Raw genomic sequence first — 22636 nt, forward strand, 5'->3', positions numbered from 1 at the left:
TTTGCAAAAATGGGCTGCCATTTCTTTGTTTGTGGTGATGGGAGAATTCACCCTCACACCCTTGGCATTTTGCTCCAGGTGATTTTCTTTTCTCCTATTAAGATTTGCCTTTCAAATGAAGAAAAAGTGATTGCTGGTGCAGGGGATGAGAGAGAAGAAGAGGCAACAGGAAGGTTAAGCCCACCTACTGATTACCACAGCTGCACACAATTTTGCAATGAAAAAGTAAAATAGGTACAGTTCCTCAACTTCTCCTGTGTATTTATTATCAGGAGTGCATCCCTATCACTTTCCATGTCCTGCTTCTCCAGAAAGAAACCTGTGAATTTGTTAAGAATTCAGCTGGATAGATCAAGCCATTCCCTCTTAAACTGTTAAAATACCTATTGAAGGCAAGCACAAGTTAGTCATCTCTTCCCTGCACAGCTGCAGTTCTACACATTGCTTTTGTAAAGAATCCCTTCATCTGGGTCTGCTCTGTTATGTTCGACCTTTTGAAACATCCTCTGTGCATTGGGATGCATTTCTTTTCTATAGTGGTATTTGAACATCCTCCAAAACTTCTCCAAGTTCTTCTTTGCACATTTGATGGTCTAGATCTTTTTGGAATGTTTGAAGAGAAAAGATGTTCAGGTAACTGTGGGAAGGAAGGATGTTGGATTTGTGAAGCAAATGAGTTGAAGGGTCTTCATAAATCTGATATTGGATGATCTCTTCCCCCTGCAAAGTGATGATCTTTCCATCCATCCATCTTCCTTCTTCAGTGGCCTTCTCCAGACTCACACACAATTATTTAATTTATTTATTTATATTTCAAATTTAGTCACTACCCATCTCACTCAAAGAGTGATGGTTGTTTCAGGAGTCTTGATCCAGGCTCCCTGAATCAGGCAAATCTTCAGCAGTGAACATTATCTAGAACCCATTGATGTGCCAGCTGCTGTCGTCATTGTCTTCTCCTCCTCCTCCTTCCCCCAAACTAGCTCCCTCTTTCCTTTTTTTCTCTGCCCATCAACTACCCCTTTCCTGTGACAAAGGTTTCTGCCTATGAGAAAGTTCGTTTTCTCCTCTCTCCCAGCCACCATTATTAGAGAAGAAGAACCCCTTCTTGTCCAGGAGCATCCATGACAGGATGGCAGACAGCTCTTAGTCTCTACATATGTCATAGTATCTTTAAAGGCTGATGGACCTATGGATTCTATTCTTTTGTTGTTTTTTTCTTGCTTATAGGTATGGATGGATGCAGGCACTCAAATATTCTTCTCATATGCCATTTGCCTGGGGTGTCTAACAGCTTTGGGCAGCTACAACAAGTATCATAACAACTGTTACAGGTAACTGGATGTGCTTCTAGCATTAAAAGCCCTTGTCCTTTTTGCTTGCTCCTTCTTTTTTTTTTTTTACAACTCATCTACATAGCAGGAGCAGCTTACTGGTGTTGAGGATTTCCTACTTGCTTTCAAAATGTCATGATCTGTCTAATTCCCATCTCTTCAAACTGAGTTTTATTATCTCCTGTTTTCCCCTGAAACTGAAAAGCAAACTACATGCTACAAGAAACATGGCATTGCCACCAATATATCTATAACCTTTATGATATATCAGAAAACATACCTTATATCTGATATTGCTTGCTTGAAATGTACTAGTTTAATATGCAATTATTATCTTTATGTATTTATTTCATTAAATTAGTTAAGGCTGCCCATTCCAGCAGACTCTGATTAAGTAAATATTGCTTATTTACTTTTAAGAGAATCCAGGAAATGTCAACATCAGTTGAAGGATGTCTTCCATTTTTTCAGAACTGACTTGTGGTAATTTATTTATTTATCAAATTTGTCACCGCCCACCTCCTCTGAATGGAGGGACTCTGGGCGGTTTACAGCATAAAACAATAACTATACAATAAAATTCCAATATTTTAAATTTATTCGAGAATTGTATCTGGCCAATAAGGATTTTCAAAGTGCTAGTGAGATTCTTCAGGCTACTGTTCTTTTAATGATTAGCTTTCTCCTTGCAGCTGTCCTTTTCATTGTTTTCTGTTGTGTATAGCAACAATATTACTGATTCTTTAACTACAACCTGGGCATGGAGTGATAATAGAATTTAATTACTTAAAGATAAAAAGTTTATTATACAATTATATACTACACTTTTATTATTTTTCAATAATTTCCAATCATGGGCTATTAAAATTCTGCACCACAGTGTGAGAATCTGAATAATCAAGAATTAAGACCTTATTTATCACTAATTCTTTAATCATGCATTAATAGAAAACAATAAAAGGAAGTGTAAAGGAAGATACAGATTACCAGCAGCGTCCACAGGGGAGGCAAGGGGAGCAGAAAGCAGTCAGGGTGTCACAATTCAAGCCTAGCCCGTTTGATATATGTATCATAGCACTACTTGCCTATATGAAGGGGAGAAGATTATGTTGTGACACTGCAATGCCGCTTTTGTCGATTTTATGAAAGCAGCAAGATCCTGCAGATGCCTAAAAATTATATTTGCAAAAAGCTCTGCTGAATGAGATGTACTTCTGAGCATTCATCATGGATTCTAGTCATTGGGATGCATAATATTGTGCTGTATTAAATGTCATGTAGAATCATTACCAATATAAACTAGTATACCAATATAAACTAGCTCTAATATTTATTTTTCAGTTGATCAATAATCTTTTAATTATGGAAATGTCCATAATAAACTTGGTAGCAGGTTTTAAAAAATGCTAGTTGTTTCAACCATAAGTCCTTAGAACAGTGTTTCTCAACCGTGGCAACTTTAAGATGTGTGGATTTCAATTCCCAGAATTCCCTAGCCAGCATGCGTTGAAGTCCACACATCTTAAAGTTGGCAAGGTTGAGAAACACTGCCCTAGAATCTATGGGTGGCAGGCTCCTCCCTTCCCTTCCCTTCCCTTCCCTTCTCCATTTCCTATGTGCATCAGGGAAGACTTTTATCAGGGTGCCTGGAAGATCCTGTATTTTCCCCCAGGATTATTATACTTCCATTCAATTTTAAAATCCATGCAACTGGTTTTGACAACCTTAGCATACAGTATGCACATTTTCATACAAACATTTCATTCTTATAATAGGTACCACTGATGTTAGATGACTTTGCATACTAATGCTCTTTTCCCACTGGATCACTCTTTTTCTGGCCCTGATACTCTTTTTGCCTTCTAGGGATTGCATCGCTCTGTGTTTTTTGAATAGTGGGACAAGTTTTGTGGCTGGCTTTGCCATTTTTTCCATCCTGGGTTTTATGGCAGAAGAACAGGGAGTGCTTATTTCTGAGGTAGCTGAGTCAGGTGAGTAGCTCATGCATGTGGGAACTTAGCTTGGACACAATGAAAAGTAGCTGGTTAGGGGGCTAATGGTCATAATGCTTTGTGCTGATTATATGGGTTCAGCGTTCATTGAAAAATAGCTTTTCTCCCTATTCCTCCAAAGAATGGTAGGTCATAAACGTGACGCCCCATTTCCAAGCTGGTTATGCACCTCCAAGGCAAATTTACATCTCAGGGACAGCTGGACCCTGACCCCCATTGACTATCACCCTGGGCCTTTGTCCTGGATCAAGTATACCTCTTTATAAGCTCTCAGATGCAAACACACTTAGGCTAGCCATTTTCTCTTCACAGGGCCTGGTCTGGCTTTCATTGCTTACCCACGAGCTGTTGTCATGCTGCCTTTCTCCCCATTATGGGCTTGCTTCTTCTTTGTTATGGTGGTTCTCCTGGGATTGGACAGTCAGGTAAAGATGCTATGAATGGGCAGATTCAGCCCAATACTTTATTTATTCTTCTCCATGTGTTGCCCTCCAGGTAGTTGGATTTATTATTTCCCATCAACCCTGACCATGAGAGTCATGTGTTGACTGGTTTGTGGGTAATAGATGTTGTGGTCACATGTCAGGAGAGGGTTGACTTAACCCATCCCACTTGCCTGGGAAACAGACCATTTTCTGTCCCTCCCTCCTGGATGATAAATAACTACTTTGCACTCAATGGTAAATATGTTTAGCTGACATACATAATGTAAGGGTGTAGGAGAGGGATCGAAGGCTAATCTAAAGTGGCTGAAAAATTGTTATTTATCTTTTGAACCCAGTTACACTTGTGTCTTGTCTGTGTCTTTACCTGAATCATCACATGCTGGGGGAAAGTAGGGCAGAAGCCAGTTACTGAAGACAGGACAAACATGTCAACATCTGACTCTAACATCTGTCTAGTGATAAAACTTGTAATTTGAGCAATGGAGTTAGTGGTCTTCTGGTGTGTGTGTGGGGGTGTCTTTAGGCCATCCCTGGGAGTAACATTATTCTATTTCAGAAAATAACAATATAGTTTAAAAGGAAAAACAACAATAAAAAATGGTCACCATTCTCATCTGCTGCCTCCCCATCATATTTTTTTTAATTAAGAAAAGGAGGAGGCTGTGGCTAATTCAGAACGCCCCTCTTAGGTCTGATAGTCATTATTCCTAAGGTGATGTTTTGATCACCTGCCAATCCAGATGGGGGTATTTAGTCCCCTTTGGCTGTACAACCTGAATTTTAGCCAGTATGCACTGCACTCTGGTCTTTATCCTTCAGTGAACTATCGGTGCAAAGATAGGCTTTCCAATGTTGGGTACAGAGATTAGGGCCAAGTTGGCTAGCTCAGGCCCAGAACCGAATGCGGGGGGTTTAGTAAAGATTGCTTTTAAAGGAAGCAAGTATCAGGCTGGTTCTCACAAAACCTGAAGGCTGGGGTGACAAACAAAAACAACACCCAGTGGAAGACCTGCTTAGCGATTGGCCATGTTGACTCTAAGCAATTTCCCCCACAGAACAATAAAGAAATCTTTTGCTGATATGCTAAATTCTAATTTGTAGAGATACCCCCAGTAATACTGATCTGATTAACTTTGAAAGTGATTTGAGATCTTTTTTGACAGAGATGGGTAGAACTAAGGTAATTCCTGAATTAATCTGAATCCCGGCAGAGGTTAACTGGTCTGTCTAGAAGGTCTACTATGGGAATACAGAGAAGTTCTTAAAGATTACCCCAGGCTTGTTCAGCAACTCTCCTCAGCGAACATTTAGGAAATAAGCAGCTAATTGCTATTTCATTTTTTTTTTAATCAGACAGTTCAGAGACAGATTCCAAATTTCAGTAGAATTGAGAGAGGTTTGAAGAGTTATTTACTGAACTGTAGTGGCAATAGCTCTAATATCACTCCCCAGTATAAACAAGAGTGTTTGGTTCCTTCAGTAATTAATAAAGACTTGGTGCAGTTTTCAGTACTTTATATTAATATACGTTTACCAAATTTTGGGAGAAACTTGAGTTTAAGGAAAATGTTATTTCTTACTGTATGTTATAATCTTTCTCAACCTGACACTTTTTGTAGCTAGCTGGGAATTCTGAAGGCTGCAATCCAGTACACCCTCAAGAGTACCCGGGTGGAGCAGACTGATGTCTTTTAAATGCTTTGACTCATATTTGACAAAACTGAGTAAAAAGTAATGGAGAATAATTCAGTATAGAGCCATGAACTAATAACAGTACTTAGCAGTACTTAGTGTATATAGAGTATGCCTGATACTTTACAATTGCCTGTGGTCAGACATGATTTCCAGCTTTTTGAAATGTTACAGAAATTGGCAGAAACTTGGGTTTACCACAGGCAAAAATGAGTTGAGAGTACATATCATGAGTGAAGATCCCATTCAGAGTCTGCCTTCAAATTCTTGGTGAAAAAAAGAAAAGATTATTGTTTGTCTCCAGGCAATGACTTTCAGGATTATGTGTGGTTGTGACTGGATTCACACTGGTATCTTGTAATCTTTTGATAAGTTGAAGGATATGCAAGAATTAAAATTCGGTGACTTTCTGTGGTGGAAAGAACTGAAGGTTGCTTCAATTCTCATTTCCCTAGTTTGTCTGTGTGGAAAGCCTGGTGACTGCCATAGTTGACATGTACCCTGGAATCTTCCGGAAAAAGAACCGCAGAGAAACTTTAATTCTTCTTGTCTCCATCCTCTCATACTTTGTGGGACTGGTCATGATCACAGAGGTAAAGACATCAGGGGGAGTAACATATATTTGCTAATAAAAGTACATTTCCCTTGAGCTCCTGCTGATTACATGGGCTTTTCCCTATTTTAAATGTAGAATTCAGGAGAGGGTTCTTTAATGGAAGGGTCAGAAGGAGTTTGTTACAATTTACTATTGCTGAAAATAGTAAATCAGAGCAAATGTGAAGGCACATTCTTGCTAAAGCTAAGAAGGTCTGTAGCTGGTTAATCCCTAGATGAGAGATCATTTAGAAATTATGTGTTCCAACCTGAAGTCCATGAAAGAAAGACAGAATAGAAATAATGAAGATGATAATCATATGTCAAGGAGTAATTAAAAAAAAAGTGTGTATCAAGTTTGAAGCCCAGCTGAGTTTTCACTGTTGAGTAGTATTTTATAATGATGATTGTTTGGATGCACTCAGCAATTGTACATGTCAGTATGCTGCATAAACCTTCGAGTGTGTGGGATGCAGGCAACAGGTTGTTCATAGGCAAGGTAGTCTCTAGATTAGAAATCCTATCTTGTATGGAATAATGTGAGCGTGCTTGGGGAAAACTGAGCTTTACTTGTGCTTGTGGCAATTGTACCCAAAATATGCCATAACCTACCAATTTTGTCCTTACTGTTATGGTGGTAAAACCCATCTAAGAACACACCAACAACTGCAGAGAATCCAACAATAGTTTCATTAAAACTAGCAAGATAAAGTGGTCTTTTGCTGTTAAGAGTGAAGGACACCAGAGATCGGCCAACCAAGTTCTTATGTAGCGTAAAGAGTTTGAAGAAGAGCATATGTATACATTTTAACATTAACAAAGAATTATTTTACAACTGTTAAGTAGTACAGATGGGGGTATATAGGAATTTGGGGTTTCCTGTGTCCAGAAAGAGAACATTTTGTAGTGTAGGGTACTTAGTCTGGGAGAAGTATGAATGCCAGTTTTGCTGATTGTTATTCTAAGAGTCTGACTCTGCATCTCACTTTGAATGGGGAGAGTTGTAAACATACCCATTATCAGTATCTTGAGAATGTTGCAGTTTATGGAGACATACTATTTGTAAATTAAAGGCCATTCACTGATGTAACAAAGGTTACAACTCTAGGAGGATATATGTCATGAGGAAGTAGTTGTGGCATGTATACAGGGAAGATGGGTTAGCAATTACAGCTAATTGTGGCTTGATACATTGACTTTTTTATTAAACAGGCAAGCAAAAGCAGAGATATTCAGAGGCCATCAGTAATCTAGGTATGAGTATATAGGACACATAGAGATCATTGAAAATTCTGACTATTGAATGGATGTATCTAAGGCTGGTAATCTAGTTTACATCTTCCTAGTTTTATAAAACGTGTTATGTGAAAGCCATAATTGACCAAAGCCATGATGGGTGACAAAGCTTAATACCTGTGGGCCCATCTGGTGACAATCGTGTCATATGCTAGCCTGCAAATTGAAATGTAAGAGAGACAGAGGCAGAGGCAGAGACAGGAAGGAAGGAGAAAAGAGAAGGACATAATAGATCTGAATGAAAGTGATCTGATCTTATGGATTGTTCTTGATGAATACATGCAGTGAAGTGAAGGTGCAGGCTTAATTGTGAATGAAAGGGCTAAAATGTATGTCAGAAACTATGAATTGGTGTCATCAGGTGATTGTGGGTGTATATGAAAGTAGGAATTCATAGGCTGGTGAGAGTTGCATATTATGTTCCAGTGAATGGTGGTAATGGAAAAATCAGTGCTGAGTTGGGGGGTGGGGGGAATGTTCCAAATGAATATGATCTAGGGGGGAAAATTGGATGGCTGGCTGGAATGAGATAAAGGAATACAGAAAAATGATCGGCCCATTTCAAGACCCAGGAATGAATGAGAATGGTGATCAATACCTGCTTAGAAAAAGTTAAATTTATTTCAAGTATGTGATTTAAGCGTAACTTTATTTATATAGTAATTATGTACATATGTATGTGTGTATGTATGTATTACCATATTTATATCCTGCCCCCAGTTACCAGATTCTGGGCAGTTCAAAATCAGTAAAATCTACAAATAAAACAGTGTGTAAAATCCATATAATTCCAGAATCTATTTGCAAGGATTCTAATAAGATGAGCAAAAATGAAAATAAAATATAGACATTAAAAATAAATCCCCTCCCACCAAACCCCAACCACACCAAGAATCAGGCAGCCTGAGGAATGAATACCTGCTTAAGTTCCAAGTGCCTGGTGAAATAACACCATCTCCACCTTCCTAAAAATAGACAGCAAGACAGCTGTTTGGGTCTCTGGGAACTAACTCTTCCATAAGGCTGAGGTAGCCACTGAGAAAACCTGCCTCTGGATTTCCACCTCTCTTAGTTCTTGAGGAGAGGGGATTTGAAGCACCCCGTCTTGGTTTGAAGGCACAGGATGGGCAGATTCTGTCTGGAGAAGACAACCCTCAAGCTAACAGGGAGCCAAGCCTGTTCCTTGGTCAGTTCCTTTATTGGGCTTCATAGGTTAACCCTTCAGCCCTTTGAAGAGTGGCTGAAAATCTATTGGCAAGCAGTACCATAAAACAGGGATCACATTGCTCTCACTCATGAGGAAGAGGGCAGCCAACAAAGGTCATCTGCCAAAGCAACCAATGTAATTTCCATCCCATACCCAGGTCTCAGCACTGACTGAAAGGGATCCAAAGGAATGAATGTAATTCTGAAAGCACAGTTAGCTTGATGGTTTACAGTGAAAGACTAAGAGAATGAGTGAAGGATACAAAGATGATAACAAGTGCTGCATGTGGGATAATCATTATTTCATGGCATCAGCAATGAGCACTGGGATCTGAACAAAGGCATCTGCACTATACCCAATGAGATCAGTTGATATAATTTGATTCCAAGAAAATTAGAAAAGAATCCAAGCAGAGAGCCATGCTAATAGGTGCTTTAATTATTCCTGGCCAACAACAACAACAACAAAAGGCTGACAGGGTGTAGCTGGTCTGTTCTTGGCCAATAACTGGCAATTACAGGCAGAAGACAAGCTGGCTAGTCTGGCCAGCTTGTTTTTTGCTAGCAGGCACTGAGCACGATGCGCTTTCGTGGTGTCTGAGTGCGTGCAGTGATGTCACTACACAAATCCCGCCCTGCAGCAATGTAGGCACAGGATGTAGTCAAATAAAGGAGGGGCTTGCACAGTGATGTCACTGAGGAGTGGGGCTTGTCATCAGTTGTCTTGCTTTGCTGTGGACTGAATGTGATAAGGGTGGTATATGGTGGAAGTTAAGCATACATGAGAATAAATGGTATTCTTAATGAATGGCTCAGCAGTGAGCAGCGAGTAAGACAACCTCTTGAGTGCTTAATGCATTTATGAATAAATGCAGAAGGAATGCTGGTGGTGACTGAAGGGGGAATTGATTGGAGACATGAACGTATGTGTTCTTTCTTATGCAGATGATGCAGTGCTGTTGGCTGAGCACCGGAATGATTGGTAGCAAATGTGAGATGGTATGATATCCATTTTCAGAATGGATCTGAAAATTAATATATCAAAGTCCAGGGTAGTTATGTTTGACAGAGAAAATGGAGTGAATGATTGCAAGGTATACCTAAATGGTGAAAAAACAGAGCAAGCAGAGGAGATTGCACACCTTGGTTAGAAGGTTTACTAAATGGGTTGAAAAAGTGTGTGTGAATGTTAGAGAAAACCTATGTGCTGCCGTCTTGTGAGGAATGAATGTTTGTTGCAAAAAAGCAAAAATGTCTGTTTATATTTCTACCAACTGTTTCATGGAAGGGAGAGTTGGGTATGTCAGTAGGAATAAAAATATATGTGAAATGCTGTGGCAATGGGATACATACATTTCTGTGGAGAAACAAGAAGAGATAGATAAAAAATGAATGGGTGTTGAATGAATGTGGATTGAATGCAAAAGTGAGAGACTAGAATGAAAGAAGTATGTTGAGGTGGTTTGTTCATACAGAGAGAAGGAATGTGGATCAAACTGAAAAACAAATATATGAAAGAAGTTTACTGATCAAGAGGAAGTAAGTTGTGGTTGGATGGAGCTGATAATATCTCCAAACAGAAAGAGGTCAGAGATTTAAAGAACAAAAGACAGTAGGAAATGATGTATCAACATGGTGGGAACAAGGATGATTTGCAAGGGTAAAAAGTAGGGAGAGGTATGGTGAATGTTGGTATCAGCAAGATTTAGCTATATTTCTTGTCTTATCTCATGCTTTTAATCTGTGAAATATGATAGATAGATAGATAGATAGATAGATAGATAGATAGATAGATAGATAGAGCTAACTATTCCTTACTCCTTTCTGTACTTTGCTTAATATTGGTTACCCTGAAAAGGTGTAGTGTGATGGGTATGTATGTATGGAGGGGTTTCACTGTTTGTCAGCTTGCCTATTAATTCCCCTACCTGTGTGTTGCAGAGGCTTTTACAGGTACCCTAGGAGAAAGCACTCTGTTCATGTAAGCCAGTGTTTCTCAACCTTGGTGACTTTAAGACATGTGGACTTCAACTCCCAGTATTTAGGCTGGCTGGGGAATTCTGGAAGTTGAAGTCCACACATCTTAACATTGTCAAGGTTGAGAAACACTGATGTGAAGCAATAGGTAGACTGGTCAGGTCAAGCCCTGTGTCTTCAGATCAGAAACTAAAACCCACCAGATACTCCCCTGATTTTTCAACAACAGCTCCCTTTCAACAGGCACAGCCGATGTTTGTGCCTGGTATTTTTGGAACTGACATGGGTTGCTTATGATTCCAATCCTGTTTCCCTTTTGGATCTTCCCCCCCCCCCCCCGTCTATCACTCTAAGCAAAGCCAAAGGGATCCAGCTTACTTTTAAGTTAGCGCTTATGCTCCTCACCCATTGTCATTTGGAGCATGGCCATCACAGCTAGGACCTTCTGATGCAGGAGGATTACCATGAAATGGCATTTTCCTCCTGAAATGTGAAGTCAGCCCTGGAACCCACAGATTTAAAAACCCATCATTTAACAGGAAGGACTGTTTACATTTTTTTCAGCTGGAAGTATTCATTAATAAATTATATTTGGGGAAAGTACAGCATGTAGTATTTTAAAAATACTTTTGAAGAAGTCATGAGATGGAAGGAAGGAGAAACTTCTGGCATCTCTATGTTTTCAGAAGCATTTTCAAATAGAGAAGGGAGAAACATGTCTTATTAACAACCGGGAGCAACAGACAGGGACAAAAGAAATCTAAGTCTAGGAATTTGTGTAAAGTACCAAGATTGAATGTAATTCACATCAAAAAATCACTGCAACAGTTATCACTGCTTTTCTTATTTCAATAATAAAATGCATATTGCCCAGAGTAATTTTATTGCTGTTATTGTTAAACAATTAGGTGTCCATAGTCTTTATTGATTTGCTGCAAATTGTTCACTTCTTCTTACCTATAAGCTGGTAAGACACTCAAGCATATTGATTGGAGGAAGTTATAAAAAGACTTAGGGCCTCCCTTTTGCTTTATAGAACTATTGCAAGTGCTGCATATGAAGGTTTTTTTCCCCCTTCCCTTTCCACATTCCTTAAAAATAAAAGAAGAGTGAAACTTCATGGAGTTTGCTCTAATTTCAAAAACAAGCAGCCTCTAGAGCAGTGTTTCTCAACCTCAGCAACTTTAAGCTGTGTGGACTTCAACTCCCAGAATTCCCTTGCTGGCTAGGGAATTCTGGGAGTTGAAGATCACACAGCTTAAAGTTGCTGAGGTTGAGAAACATGGGTTTAAGGGAATCAACCAAGTGCTTCTAGGGAACAGATCCCAAGCTCAGTGCCACGATGGCAAAGATATTGCATCCTACCTCACTACCATGCTTACTAGGAAGTAGAACGCAGAGTTGGCCTTTGATTGTGGATACTCTTAATAACCAGGATTGTGTAAAAGGGTTGGTCCTTCAGCTAGCCCAGCCTCAAATCATTTTGTCAGGATGGCAAAATAGTGATGCCGCAGCAAGGGGCAGGCCTTTTTATGCCTTTGGGGATTGGTGGTGTTTTTTTTCTTTATGCTTTTCAAGTGTGTTAAGCCTATTCATACAACCTCCCCCATTGCTTTTATTTTTCAAAAAACGGCAGAAAATCACACCTCTGTAATTTCATGGTTTGCTGCTGAATTCTGGCAGCAGGATTTCTGGAGCTTTGAGGAATGTGACAAGCAAAGCAGGCTGGCCATTTAAGTGTGAGCATTACAGTTTTGATCAGCAGCCCTATTATATTTCGATTGTTTGTTCTTGGAATCAATTCATACCTTGTTAGGGATAAATGCGGATTTTGTCCTGCGGAGCACTGCCTTGCCACTGTACCCTGTACAGCTGTCAAAAAATGTGTGGGTTCTGGCTCAAATTACATCTGTGTGAGTGTATGTATTATTTGTCTGTCTATCTATCTTGCCTGGAAATAACAACAAAAAGTAATTATAGTAATAAACTGTGATAATAATTGAACTGATATTTTTACAGCATTGTGTTCCTCTGCTGGAACAAATCACAAGCAGATGCTGGGGGAAGATAACATGATGGCAACTGTTCCCTTCCCTCCCTTGTACTCTCTAGCACAGTGTTTCTCAACCTTGGCAACGTTAAGATGTGTGGACTTCAACTCCCAGAATTCCCCAGCTGGCTGGCTGGGGAATTCTGGGAGTTGAAGTCCACACATCTTAACGTTGCCAAGGTTGAGAAACACCGCGCTAGCAGCTGCCATTCAGAAATACCTTGCCTCTGTTTCTACAAGAAACATAGTATTTATGATTAATAGCTATGGGCAGCCTCATTCTCCATGAATTTGGCTAATCCCTTTTTAAAGCCTTCCAGATTAGTGGTCATTGCTTCAACCTGATATGAAATTCCACAGGTTAAAAATGCTTGCAAGAGGAGCTTTCTCTTCTCCGTCCTGAACTTCCCATTGTTCAACTTTATTAAGTAACCTTTCAGGATTACTTCTGTAACAGAGGAAGAAAAAATTCTCCCTGTCCACTTCCTCCATACCAATACATGCTAGAAATTCTTAAATTGCCATCTGACACTCTAAAAGCTTATGCATAGCAATGGTTGCGTCCTCATTTTCACAGCACGTCTTCATTTTCACAGCAGACTCTGCTGTGAGAGACAAATTCTTCGATGCTAAAATCTGAAACTAAAGGTGAGAAATAATTCGAATTCCATTTATCAGTGCATTGTGATTCAGCCGGAATAGCTTTTTATGTCATTCCCTACTGACTTGTGAAGTCAATCTAGTATCCTTTGGATGAAAATGTGAGAGCTCACGGAACCAATTTTGCACTATCCATCAGCTTGCCAGGTGGCATAAAATAGTTTTGTAGACACAGTTCTCAAGAATTCACATTCCTATTTTCTCTCCATGAGGAGACTTAAATATAGACCTTTTACATTCTCAGGCTATAACTTACTGTTTCACCTCCTCTAATGGTAATAAGAAACTTTAAATGGCGAAGACGGCATTCTAGTGACAACTTGACTTGTCTCTGGAATGCAAATTGTGGCAAAGTTTAAGATACAACCTCTGACTTGTGTGTGTGTGTGTGTGTGTGTGTATGGCATTTGCAGAATATAGAGGTTGAAGTAATGATCCCTCTCAGCACACACTGGAAGATTTTCAGAAGCTTTCTATCAGAAAGGGGAGAGAAACAGCCAAAGGTGGGGAAGACAGATGGGTCTATTGATACCAAAAATGAATAACCTGCTATCTTTAGGTATGTTGAGTTATCAAACATTCCCAATATCAGTTAAATGGAGAGGAAATGTTCAGAATCCTGGCATAATCTGGTAAGTGGTAGACTGCTCATTCACTCCCCTTAATACTTTCTACCAGTAGGAATGGTTAAACCAGCCTTTCTCAACCTTTTGACCCTGGAGGAACCCTTAAATATTTTTCAGGCCTTGGGGAGCCCCTGCACATTCAGGCTCAAATATAGGCCAGAAGTTACAAAATGATTATACCCATTTCATCTGTAGGCCTGTCTATAGGCATTACCAGTGTTCTTAAACTAAAAATAAAGAATGAAACTTACCTCTTTAAAGTGAAGTTGCCCAAATTTGAAATATTTTTTTAAATGAATTGTGATCTCCCAGGGAACCCCAAGTGATCTCCCGCGGAACAGTAGGGTTCCATGGAACTCTGGTTGAGAAACCCTGGGTTTAACTAACCAGAAACTGAAGGCTTACTGAGTCACTGCAAGTAATTTCCATTTTAAGAGAAAAAATGTTAGAAAAAATATTGTCCTGAAGTGTTAACAAGTGAGAATTTTAATTTCCTGAACAGCTACCTCTGGAAAGGAGAAGAGGGGTCAAGGTTAAAGGTTAGGCAATATTTTAAATCAATTCAGTGAAAGGGGACTCAGCAGTGTAAAAAGATATTCAACTAATAATCACAGTTTTAAAATCTTTGTCCTCGGTCTCTTTCTCAATCCCCACGGTGTGGGCCTGTGTCCCCTCTTTAGGGTGGGATGTATGTCTTCCAGCTTTTTGACTACTATGCTGCTAGTGGAATGTGCCTGCTCTTCGTTGCCATTTTTGAGACTCTGTGCATTGGCTGGGTATATGGTAAGTACAAATGCAACAGGAAATAGGTCTTATTGATTATGTGCCATCACGTTGGGCTCAACTCTTAGCAGTCACATAGATGGATCTAGATAGGAAACATATGTCTTGAGATACCTGTTCAACACCAGTCTAGAACATCTGGAGCTGGAACACTGTCACTGAACTTTTCTATGACTAGTTTCTAAGTACTTTTGTTCAGTCTGAGTCTCCAGAATTATCTTCATATCTAGTTTCATATTTGGTGGCAGTAGGCAGGGGACACTGGATGGAATCCAATAGTGATTTCACACAGATGCAACTGCTTTCATCAGCAGAGTTAGAAGGGGGCAATTCCTCTCCCAATTCTCTTCATGCTTTCCAAATCCCTTTGAAAGACTGGGGGACATTCTGGAAAAGATTTTGAGGCAGACGCAAGGGACTTCAGAGAGAAAAGAAAGTCAGTTTTATCCCTGAATACTCTGAGATCTGAGCCTATCAGAAACCAATAAAGGAGAAGAAATAAACATGTTTATATTACTAAATTCACCTACCTTGAGAAACTGATTGTCACTGTTTTGCTTTGGTAGATTTTCCTTATTAATACCTTTCTGTTTAGTCTGCTGTGCTTCTTCTTTTCTTGATCATGGCTCTCTATTCTTTTCTTCTCTGTTCCATGTGTGTAAGAGCAGACTGGTTCTGCCTGTCTCACCATCTATTGTTTTTTCCTGTTCACAGGTGCTGACCGTTTCTACAACAACATTGAAGACATGATTGGCTACCGGCCATGGTCTGTTATTAAGTACTGTTGGCTCTTCATAACACCAGCCGTCTGCCTGGTGAGTGGGAGATCTTGATCTGGAGCCCAATCCAGAGGATGCCCAGGGAAATGGGTTGGACTCCAGAGACATTGACCACTGAATGTGGCTGCTGTCTTGCAGTACAGCCAACAAAGAAGTAGGAGGGAGTCGTGGTGGGAATTGAAATGGAAACAATCCAAAGGGAATAGATAAAAGTGAAATCTACATAAATCCCATCAGTGAAGTTTAACTTAGTTGGTTAAGTGCTCAAGAGCAGTTCTTCAGCAGCAGAAGCAAACATTCAAAGGGGTTTCCCAACTTTGGAAACTTACTCTGACTCCTGCACAGACACAGCAGGTGGACACTGATATGTGTGTGTATATGGGTAATGATGATTAGAAACAGGACATTCATTCAGAAGGTGCAACTTGGCTCATGGCCCCAGAGGATCAATTGTACACCAACTGAGTAGGTACATATTTTAATTAGGCATATCATTTAATTTTGGTGGTGGTTGATACCATAGCTATTTGTTTCCCATAATCATGTAGATGTGTGGCAGTATTTAGATGTTAGATTTTTTCATCTTCACTGCCTTCCAGACCTCTAGTTATATAGGGGGCCAATAGACAATCTGGGAATTACTGCTCAGTACATATGTCTGTAGGGGAAAAAATGAACAAAGCAAGCAAGCAATTAAATATCAGAATTTAGGGATGAAAGATAGTACAGTGTTATTTGGCACCTTTCATTCAGTATGCATTAGAGCCAATCTGGTGTAGTGGTTAAAGGTACTAGGCTAGAAACTGGGAGACTAGTCAGTTCTAGAACCACCTTAGGCAACCTGGGAAACTTTGGGCCAGTCACTCTCAGTTCTAAGAAGGAAATGGCAAAAGTGGTGAAAAATATTAATAAGAAAACTGCAGGAATTTGTCCAGACAGTTGCCAGGAGTCAAGACAGAGTTGAAAAGCATACTCTGTATGTGCAAACTTTTGCTCCCTGGCCCAGCCTAAAATGCCCACTAGCTAAGTTGAAGGGAGAAAACTCCCAGAAACATCAGGTGTTCCAAATCTGCATTTCCTATGCATTACCAGTTTATCCCTGATTGCGTCAATAGAATCTTGTGTCTTATCAGCAACATCATCAGGGGAGTATTCCCCTGATATTCACCAAGTTGAGTATTCACCAGGTTGAAATCAGGGAGTATTTTATTCTGAGCAGCACAAAATAAGCAAAGTGGTTCATCCAAGATGGGTGCATCTAATGCTTCTTCCTCCACTTGATCTTTCCAGGCAACATTTCTCTTCTCTTTGATTAAATACACCCCACTGACATACAACAAGAAATATGTGTACCCGTGGTGGGGAGACACTGTCGGCTGGCTGCTGGCACTCTCTTCAATGATCTGCATCCCCCTCTGGATTGTCTACAAACTTTCCACCATTAAAGGATCCCTGAGAGAGGTACGGCTGGTATTTTCAGAATGGGGGCCAAGATGCAAAGCTGCTGGGCCAGGGAGGCTGGCTAGTCACCAGGATTGATAAGCCTTCGGGGGTAGCATTGCTCTGTTACAAAATAATGAATGGGGCCCTCCTGTTAATTTGCTATGAATCACTCTGTTACTGGCAAGAACGAGTGGCTTTATTGGATTTGAGTTGGCTTGAGGGCTGCACAGACTAAATTGCCTTTCTGGGTGTTTGTTATTAGCTGTATAATACTTTAACAATGTCACAATTGAAGACTTTGCTTAGCAGGATCCCATCATTTCTTTCCCCTTCCTGTGCTTATTGACTTCCAGTCAAATCTCTTATTTCCCCATGTGACATTTTCAACTGGCTTCTAATGATTATAAGGAGTATCAAGTTCAGAATTACTGTAGAAAAATACCTGTATTTGTGTATGCAGGAGGGTTTTTTTTTAAAATCATTGTTAGGTTTCAAAGGGCAAGCTTCAGTGGTCTTATTCAAGATTAAATTGTCCCAAAGTAGTGACCCAGAAATACTACAGTATATTTATTCTGGTTCAAAATGAGTACAAATGATATATTGAAGCCCCACTGTTTCAGAGAAGGGCTCCTTCTGGAAATAATTAACTGAAAGAGCAACTTGTGAACTCCAGGATCTGGTATGAATTCAGCTCAGTTTTAAAGATCCAGGGAATGACACTGAGCCAGTGGCTGTTTTTCAGTTGAAACCATATTCATTGGGTTGGCTGTGCAAAGCTTAAACGCATTTCTGTGCTGTTGGAGCGTAGATGTGACAGAAATGAATCAAAGAAATATGTCCATTGCTAATTTTTGCACACAAGCACAGTCTTTCTCTTAAACATTCCTGAAAGGATCAGATGAGACAGAAATTATTTTTGTTAGATTCTCAGGTCATGGCTTTCCTGGCGGTAAACAATATGTTGTGTGTACCTCTTTTCATTGCCTATCTCCTTCTCTTTTCAGAGGTTCCATCAGCTCATCTGTCCAGATGAAGACTTGCCTCAAAGAATGTGTTCAGGCCATCAGCCCTTTCCATTGACAGAATTAGATTCCCGCTGTTAGGAGGAGTGGAATCCTCTATCCGTATTGGACAATCTTGGCCAAAGACCAAGAAGAGAGGAACCAATGGCCTAATTTTCCTCTCTTTCAAAGAATCTGTGAAGGCTGCTAGAGAAAGAGAATTCTCCCCAGAAGTTGGGGTGAAAGGCCATGCTGCTGCTTCTGTTGAGCAGCATATTTACAGGAGACAATTTAAACCACAATGTTCTCTGTGAGTTCATCTAGGAGTGGAACAGGAATGACAGAACATTGCAACAGAAACTTTTTAACAGGATCACTGAAGAATTCCTCTTGCATAAGGTTTAGGGAGCATTCCATCCCATCTATAAAATCCATGTTTCTTCCAATGATTTATTGCTTGTGTGTGTGTTTTTTTTAAAAAAGAGGTGGGTTCCTGCTTCAGCTCCCAGTCATAATTATTTTTTTATTGCTTTCATTAGTTTTTGAACTTGCTACAGCATTATTCATAATTAATACCCATTCTCTTTAAGGGCCAAGCGATAGATGCGGCTGACGGGAATTTCCCTTGTTTTGGCTGACCAGCCACTTCTGATGTATTTTCACTGGGTCAGTGGTGGAATAGGAGAACTGTTTTAAAAAATATTTTCCCATATACAGTATAATCCTGCTTACACACCATGGAAACTATTTCAGTTGTTTTTTTTTAAAATGGGGCTAAAGCCACTATGGAAAAGATGAGAAGAATGTGGCTAGGCAAACGCCCACATTTTCACAACTGTTATAGTAGAGATGATTTTTCACTTTTACAGTAAGGAAGTATTCTGGAAGGACCCTTGATGAAATCAGTGCAAAATACATGCTTCTCTCTTAATCAAGCCGATGGGTGCATCTGCAGTATAAAAGTATATCTGGGCTGCACGTCTAGCTAGAGTGTTCCAGAATCCATGCTATGTCTGGTGCAGCATCTCATTATCCACTAGTTGATGCATGGTGCCCTCTTCCAAAGGTCACAGCTGCGGTAGTATCATCACATATGGTGCAATATTTTATGAGCTACAGTTATATGATACCCACAGAATGGAAAAAAATCAAAGAAAAAGGTAATCCTGCTTAAATAAATATTCAAAGCAAATGTTGGTTTTGCTGAAAATCACTGCAGTTCTTTTAAAAAAAACAATTTGTTGCTGTGATCTTTTTAAAAAAATCACTATTTTCATAGTCCTAGCATGTGTATCTTTGTTATTCAGTACTTCATTATTCATTGACTTCATTATTTGTCCATTATGCAGCAATCCCCTTTGAGAGTTGACAAGATGTGGATTGATGAAACAGAGGCATGTGATGAAGCAGGAGGCACTGAGGAATTATAGGATAGAATACTAACAACAATTGGGTAACACTTCCATATTAATAGAGCTTTGGAAAAGACCAGATGAACATTTTTAGACCCATAACTATGCAACTTTATTGATCTGATCACCTCTTTTCAACGGGCAGTAGGAAATAGGTCTTTATTTTTGAATCCCATCTATTATTTTGGGAGCAACTGCAGCATGAATATCTGGTGTAACTATTTAGCAAATCTTCTGGAAATCCACTGCTAAGAAGTCCAATGATGGCCTGGGAAGAAATCCCCCCTTCCCCCACCCCCCCAAATAAGGGCAGCCTTCATGTTTTCAATCCCAATGATTTCCTCCCATGTAACTCCTAGTTAAAAAATAAGCACATTGCATAGTAGCATGAATTAGAATTGCTTTAACTTATGATTAGTTGACGTTGGCTGAGCTCACAAAGCTAAGCAAGGTTCAGCCTTGTTAGGATTGAGATGAAAGACCACCAGAACATACCAGAGCCGCAGGAGAGACTAGAAAGTTAAAAAAAAAAAATCCTAGAAGACGACAAAATCAGACCACTTCCAAACTGTTGTCCAGAAAACTAAATGGATTTTTATCTTTTGAGCTGAAATAAAAGGCTCTTTCAAGACTCCTGCATTCAGGAATCAGGGCATTATGTATTTTGACTTGGGCATAATGCCCTGCCCCTGAAAGCTGCCTTTGCTGTTCTGTCTCAAACAGCAAAATATCTTGCAGTGGCTGTTTTTAATCTACCACTTGTCACAACCATAGCTGTGATGTCAGGGCAGGTCACCTAGTGCCTTCAGTCATCCTGGACTACAGCTCCCATAATCTCTTGCCGTTGATCACACTGGCTGAGGCTGATAGGAGTTGAAGTCCAAAACAGCTGGTATGCACTGATCTAAATGTTCTACCGTATATGAATTTTTTTTTATCTTAAGAAAGAGGGGCTAATCCATTCCTATTCTTGATTTCATCCTATAACAGCCTCACTTATCTCCACTAAATGCAGTGGACAGTGGGATTAGCATGGGCACTGAGCTTCATATATTGCAAATCATGCCTTGAAACCGAGCCTTCAGTTGGCCTGCTTTTTTTCCTTGTACAATTAACTGAATTCAAATGAAGGAATTTGCAATCTCAACTTACAGTTTCATCTCTTTGAACGGACAACCTGAGACATTTTAAAGAATAACAAATTCATTAAAAACTGCACAACCAATACAATTATTAGGTAGAGTGAAGCAATACCCTAATGTAGCAAAGGAAAAGAGGATACAAGACAATTACTTAGTACCCTTTCTGAGCTGCTTGGTCATTCCCATGCAAGCTGTTTTCTTGGAGAACAGAGTGGTGTCCCCTAAAATGTGCCTTCCTCATCCCAAAGGATTGGGAGATTTCTTGCATTTATCAAGAGTACAGAAGCAGTGGCGAAGCATATGCTTTTTTAGTTTCAGCCCAGAAGTTTGCAGTTATTATCAGACAGAATCAGAACAGCGCATTCACACTACCAGAGTCCATTGTAATCGGGTGGCTATAACAAAATTGAATAAATAATAATAATACTATCAGCCAAACGTTAATCTATACTTAGAAGGTGCCCACCAGAAACCCAGCATTCCTCAGTAGCCAGAAAGGAAAGGAGCTTGGTGGGTAAAGTGTCTTAGGATGACATCAGAAAACATGAGTGACTGGCCTGTGTTTTAAGAGGCATTTAGAAAGTTAATTCATGTCACCACAAGATGTCCCTAGTACATTAGTTCCGTCTGGTGATCAAGTGCAATAGGCAAAAGCAATTTAGATGGAGCAGAGTCATTGCATATGCAGAGTCTTCAGTAGCAGCAGGATTTATGTCCCGGAGTCCAAAATAGCCCCTGAATAGCAAACATTATAATTCTTACAACCCTTACCTCAAAGCATACTCCCAACATAGTAAGAATTCCCTTGGAGTGATTCATATAGGGTCAATCAATTCAGTGGATTGAAGGATGGTACATGGAGAAATTCTTATATTCTTAACATATTCGTATATGTTCTTGGGTAATTTCACACATATATTGGATATATTAGTTGGGCTGTGCAAAGCATTTGAGAGATATGCTTCACAAAGTGTGTTAGCACATGCAAACCACTTCTACAAAGTGTTGGCAGCAGCATTATTTGGAATGTATTCCACACATCCTTAAGTTTTCATTCTGCTGGTGGTCCCAGTGGAGGCATCACCATGCATGCCCAGACACCCACAGGCAAGTGGGGATAGCCTTGAAGTTGCTATGCATCTGTTGAAATGATTTAAGGAGGAGCGCTTGGTTGTACTAACACACATTGTGAAGCACCTCTTCCAAATGCTTTACACAGCACTAGTATCTATACTTGTACAAATGGAACCTAGCAACAAAGTCTTGTGGTATAGTTCAACTCCTAGCAATGGTCTTCTGTTCAGAGTTCTGGTCAGCTTGCATGCCCTCTCAAAAGAGCCATGCAGGTGGTCCTTGACTTACGACCATTTGTTCAGTGACCAAAGTTACGGCAGCGCTGAATGAAGTTACGGCCATTGCAGCACCCCTGCGGTCACGTGATCAAAATTTGGGCATTTGGCAGCCTGCCCACTGTAGATGCTTCAACTGCCCCCACCTGCCTATCCCCCCCCCCCATTTATGCTCTTTTGGCCAGCGGCCGCCATGCACTCTGCCAACGCAGATGACCTTCGCTGTCTTCTTGCTCCCGCTGCTGAGGAGGTGTGCCTGGCCTGGCCCTTCATGAGGCAACTGCTGGCCTCATGATGCTTTCTTCCCCAGGTTGTGCACAGCGGTTTCCACACAAAGCCTGGGGAAATGGCCTCACATGGCCAGCAGCTGCCTCACAAAGGGCCAGGCCCGCAACGTCTTGTCAGCAGTGGGAGCAAGAAGACAGTGAAGGTCAGCTGGAATGGCAGAACGCAGACAGCCGGGGCTTCAGAGTGCAGGCTGGTGAGGGTGACTGCGGCGGGGACTGGGCTGGGGCAGTTGCAGCTTCATGCTGTGCTGTAGCTCGGGCTTCTTGCAGCCCAGAGCTGGGGCACACCAAGAAGCCCCTGAGCCACAGTGTGGCAAGCAGCCCCAGAGCTACGCAGTTCTGGGGCTACTTGCCACCCCGCAAGGCAGGATAGAGGGCAGCCAAAAGGGCAGAGATGGGGGGAGATAGGTGGGTGGGGGGAGCTGGAGGCAGTGACTTACCTTACTGAGGCTTGAGGCTGGGAGGGACCAAACCCGGAATGGCTTGGATTGGGGTGGGTACTTAGCTAACAATCACTGGAATTCACTTAACAGCGGCAACAGGGAGT

General features: G+C 40.5%; 1 protein-coding gene across 1 annotated transcript in view; it reads left to right on the forward strand.

Annotated features, from left to right (window-relative positions):
• LOC134501011 (sodium- and chloride-dependent GABA transporter 2-like) overlaps window positions 1–18350 on the forward strand; it is a 71125-nt gene extending 52775 nt beyond the window's left edge. The window contains exons 8-15 of the mRNA XM_063308555.1: window positions 1231–1334; window positions 3201–3325; window positions 3659–3771; window positions 5940–6077; window positions 14574–14676; window positions 15391–15491; window positions 16746–16916; window positions 17903–18350. Coding sequence (XP_063164625.1) covers window positions 1231–1334; window positions 3201–3325; window positions 3659–3771; window positions 5940–6077; window positions 14574–14676; window positions 15391–15491; window positions 16746–16916; window positions 17903–18001 — 954 coding nt within the window. The 3' untranslated portion in view covers window positions 18002–18350. The remainder of the gene's footprint in view (window positions 1–1230; window positions 1335–3200; window positions 3326–3658; window positions 3772–5939; window positions 6078–14573; window positions 14677–15390; window positions 15492–16745; window positions 16917–17902) is intronic.
• The last annotated feature ends 4286 nt before the right edge of the window (window positions 18351–22636 follow it).

Source organism: Candoia aspera, chromosome 7 (assembly GCF_035149785.1).
Source record: "Candoia aspera isolate rCanAsp1 chromosome 7, rCanAsp1.hap2, whole genome shotgun sequence".
Taxonomy (NCBI): Eukaryota; Metazoa; Chordata; class Lepidosauria; order Squamata; family Boidae; genus Candoia; species Candoia aspera.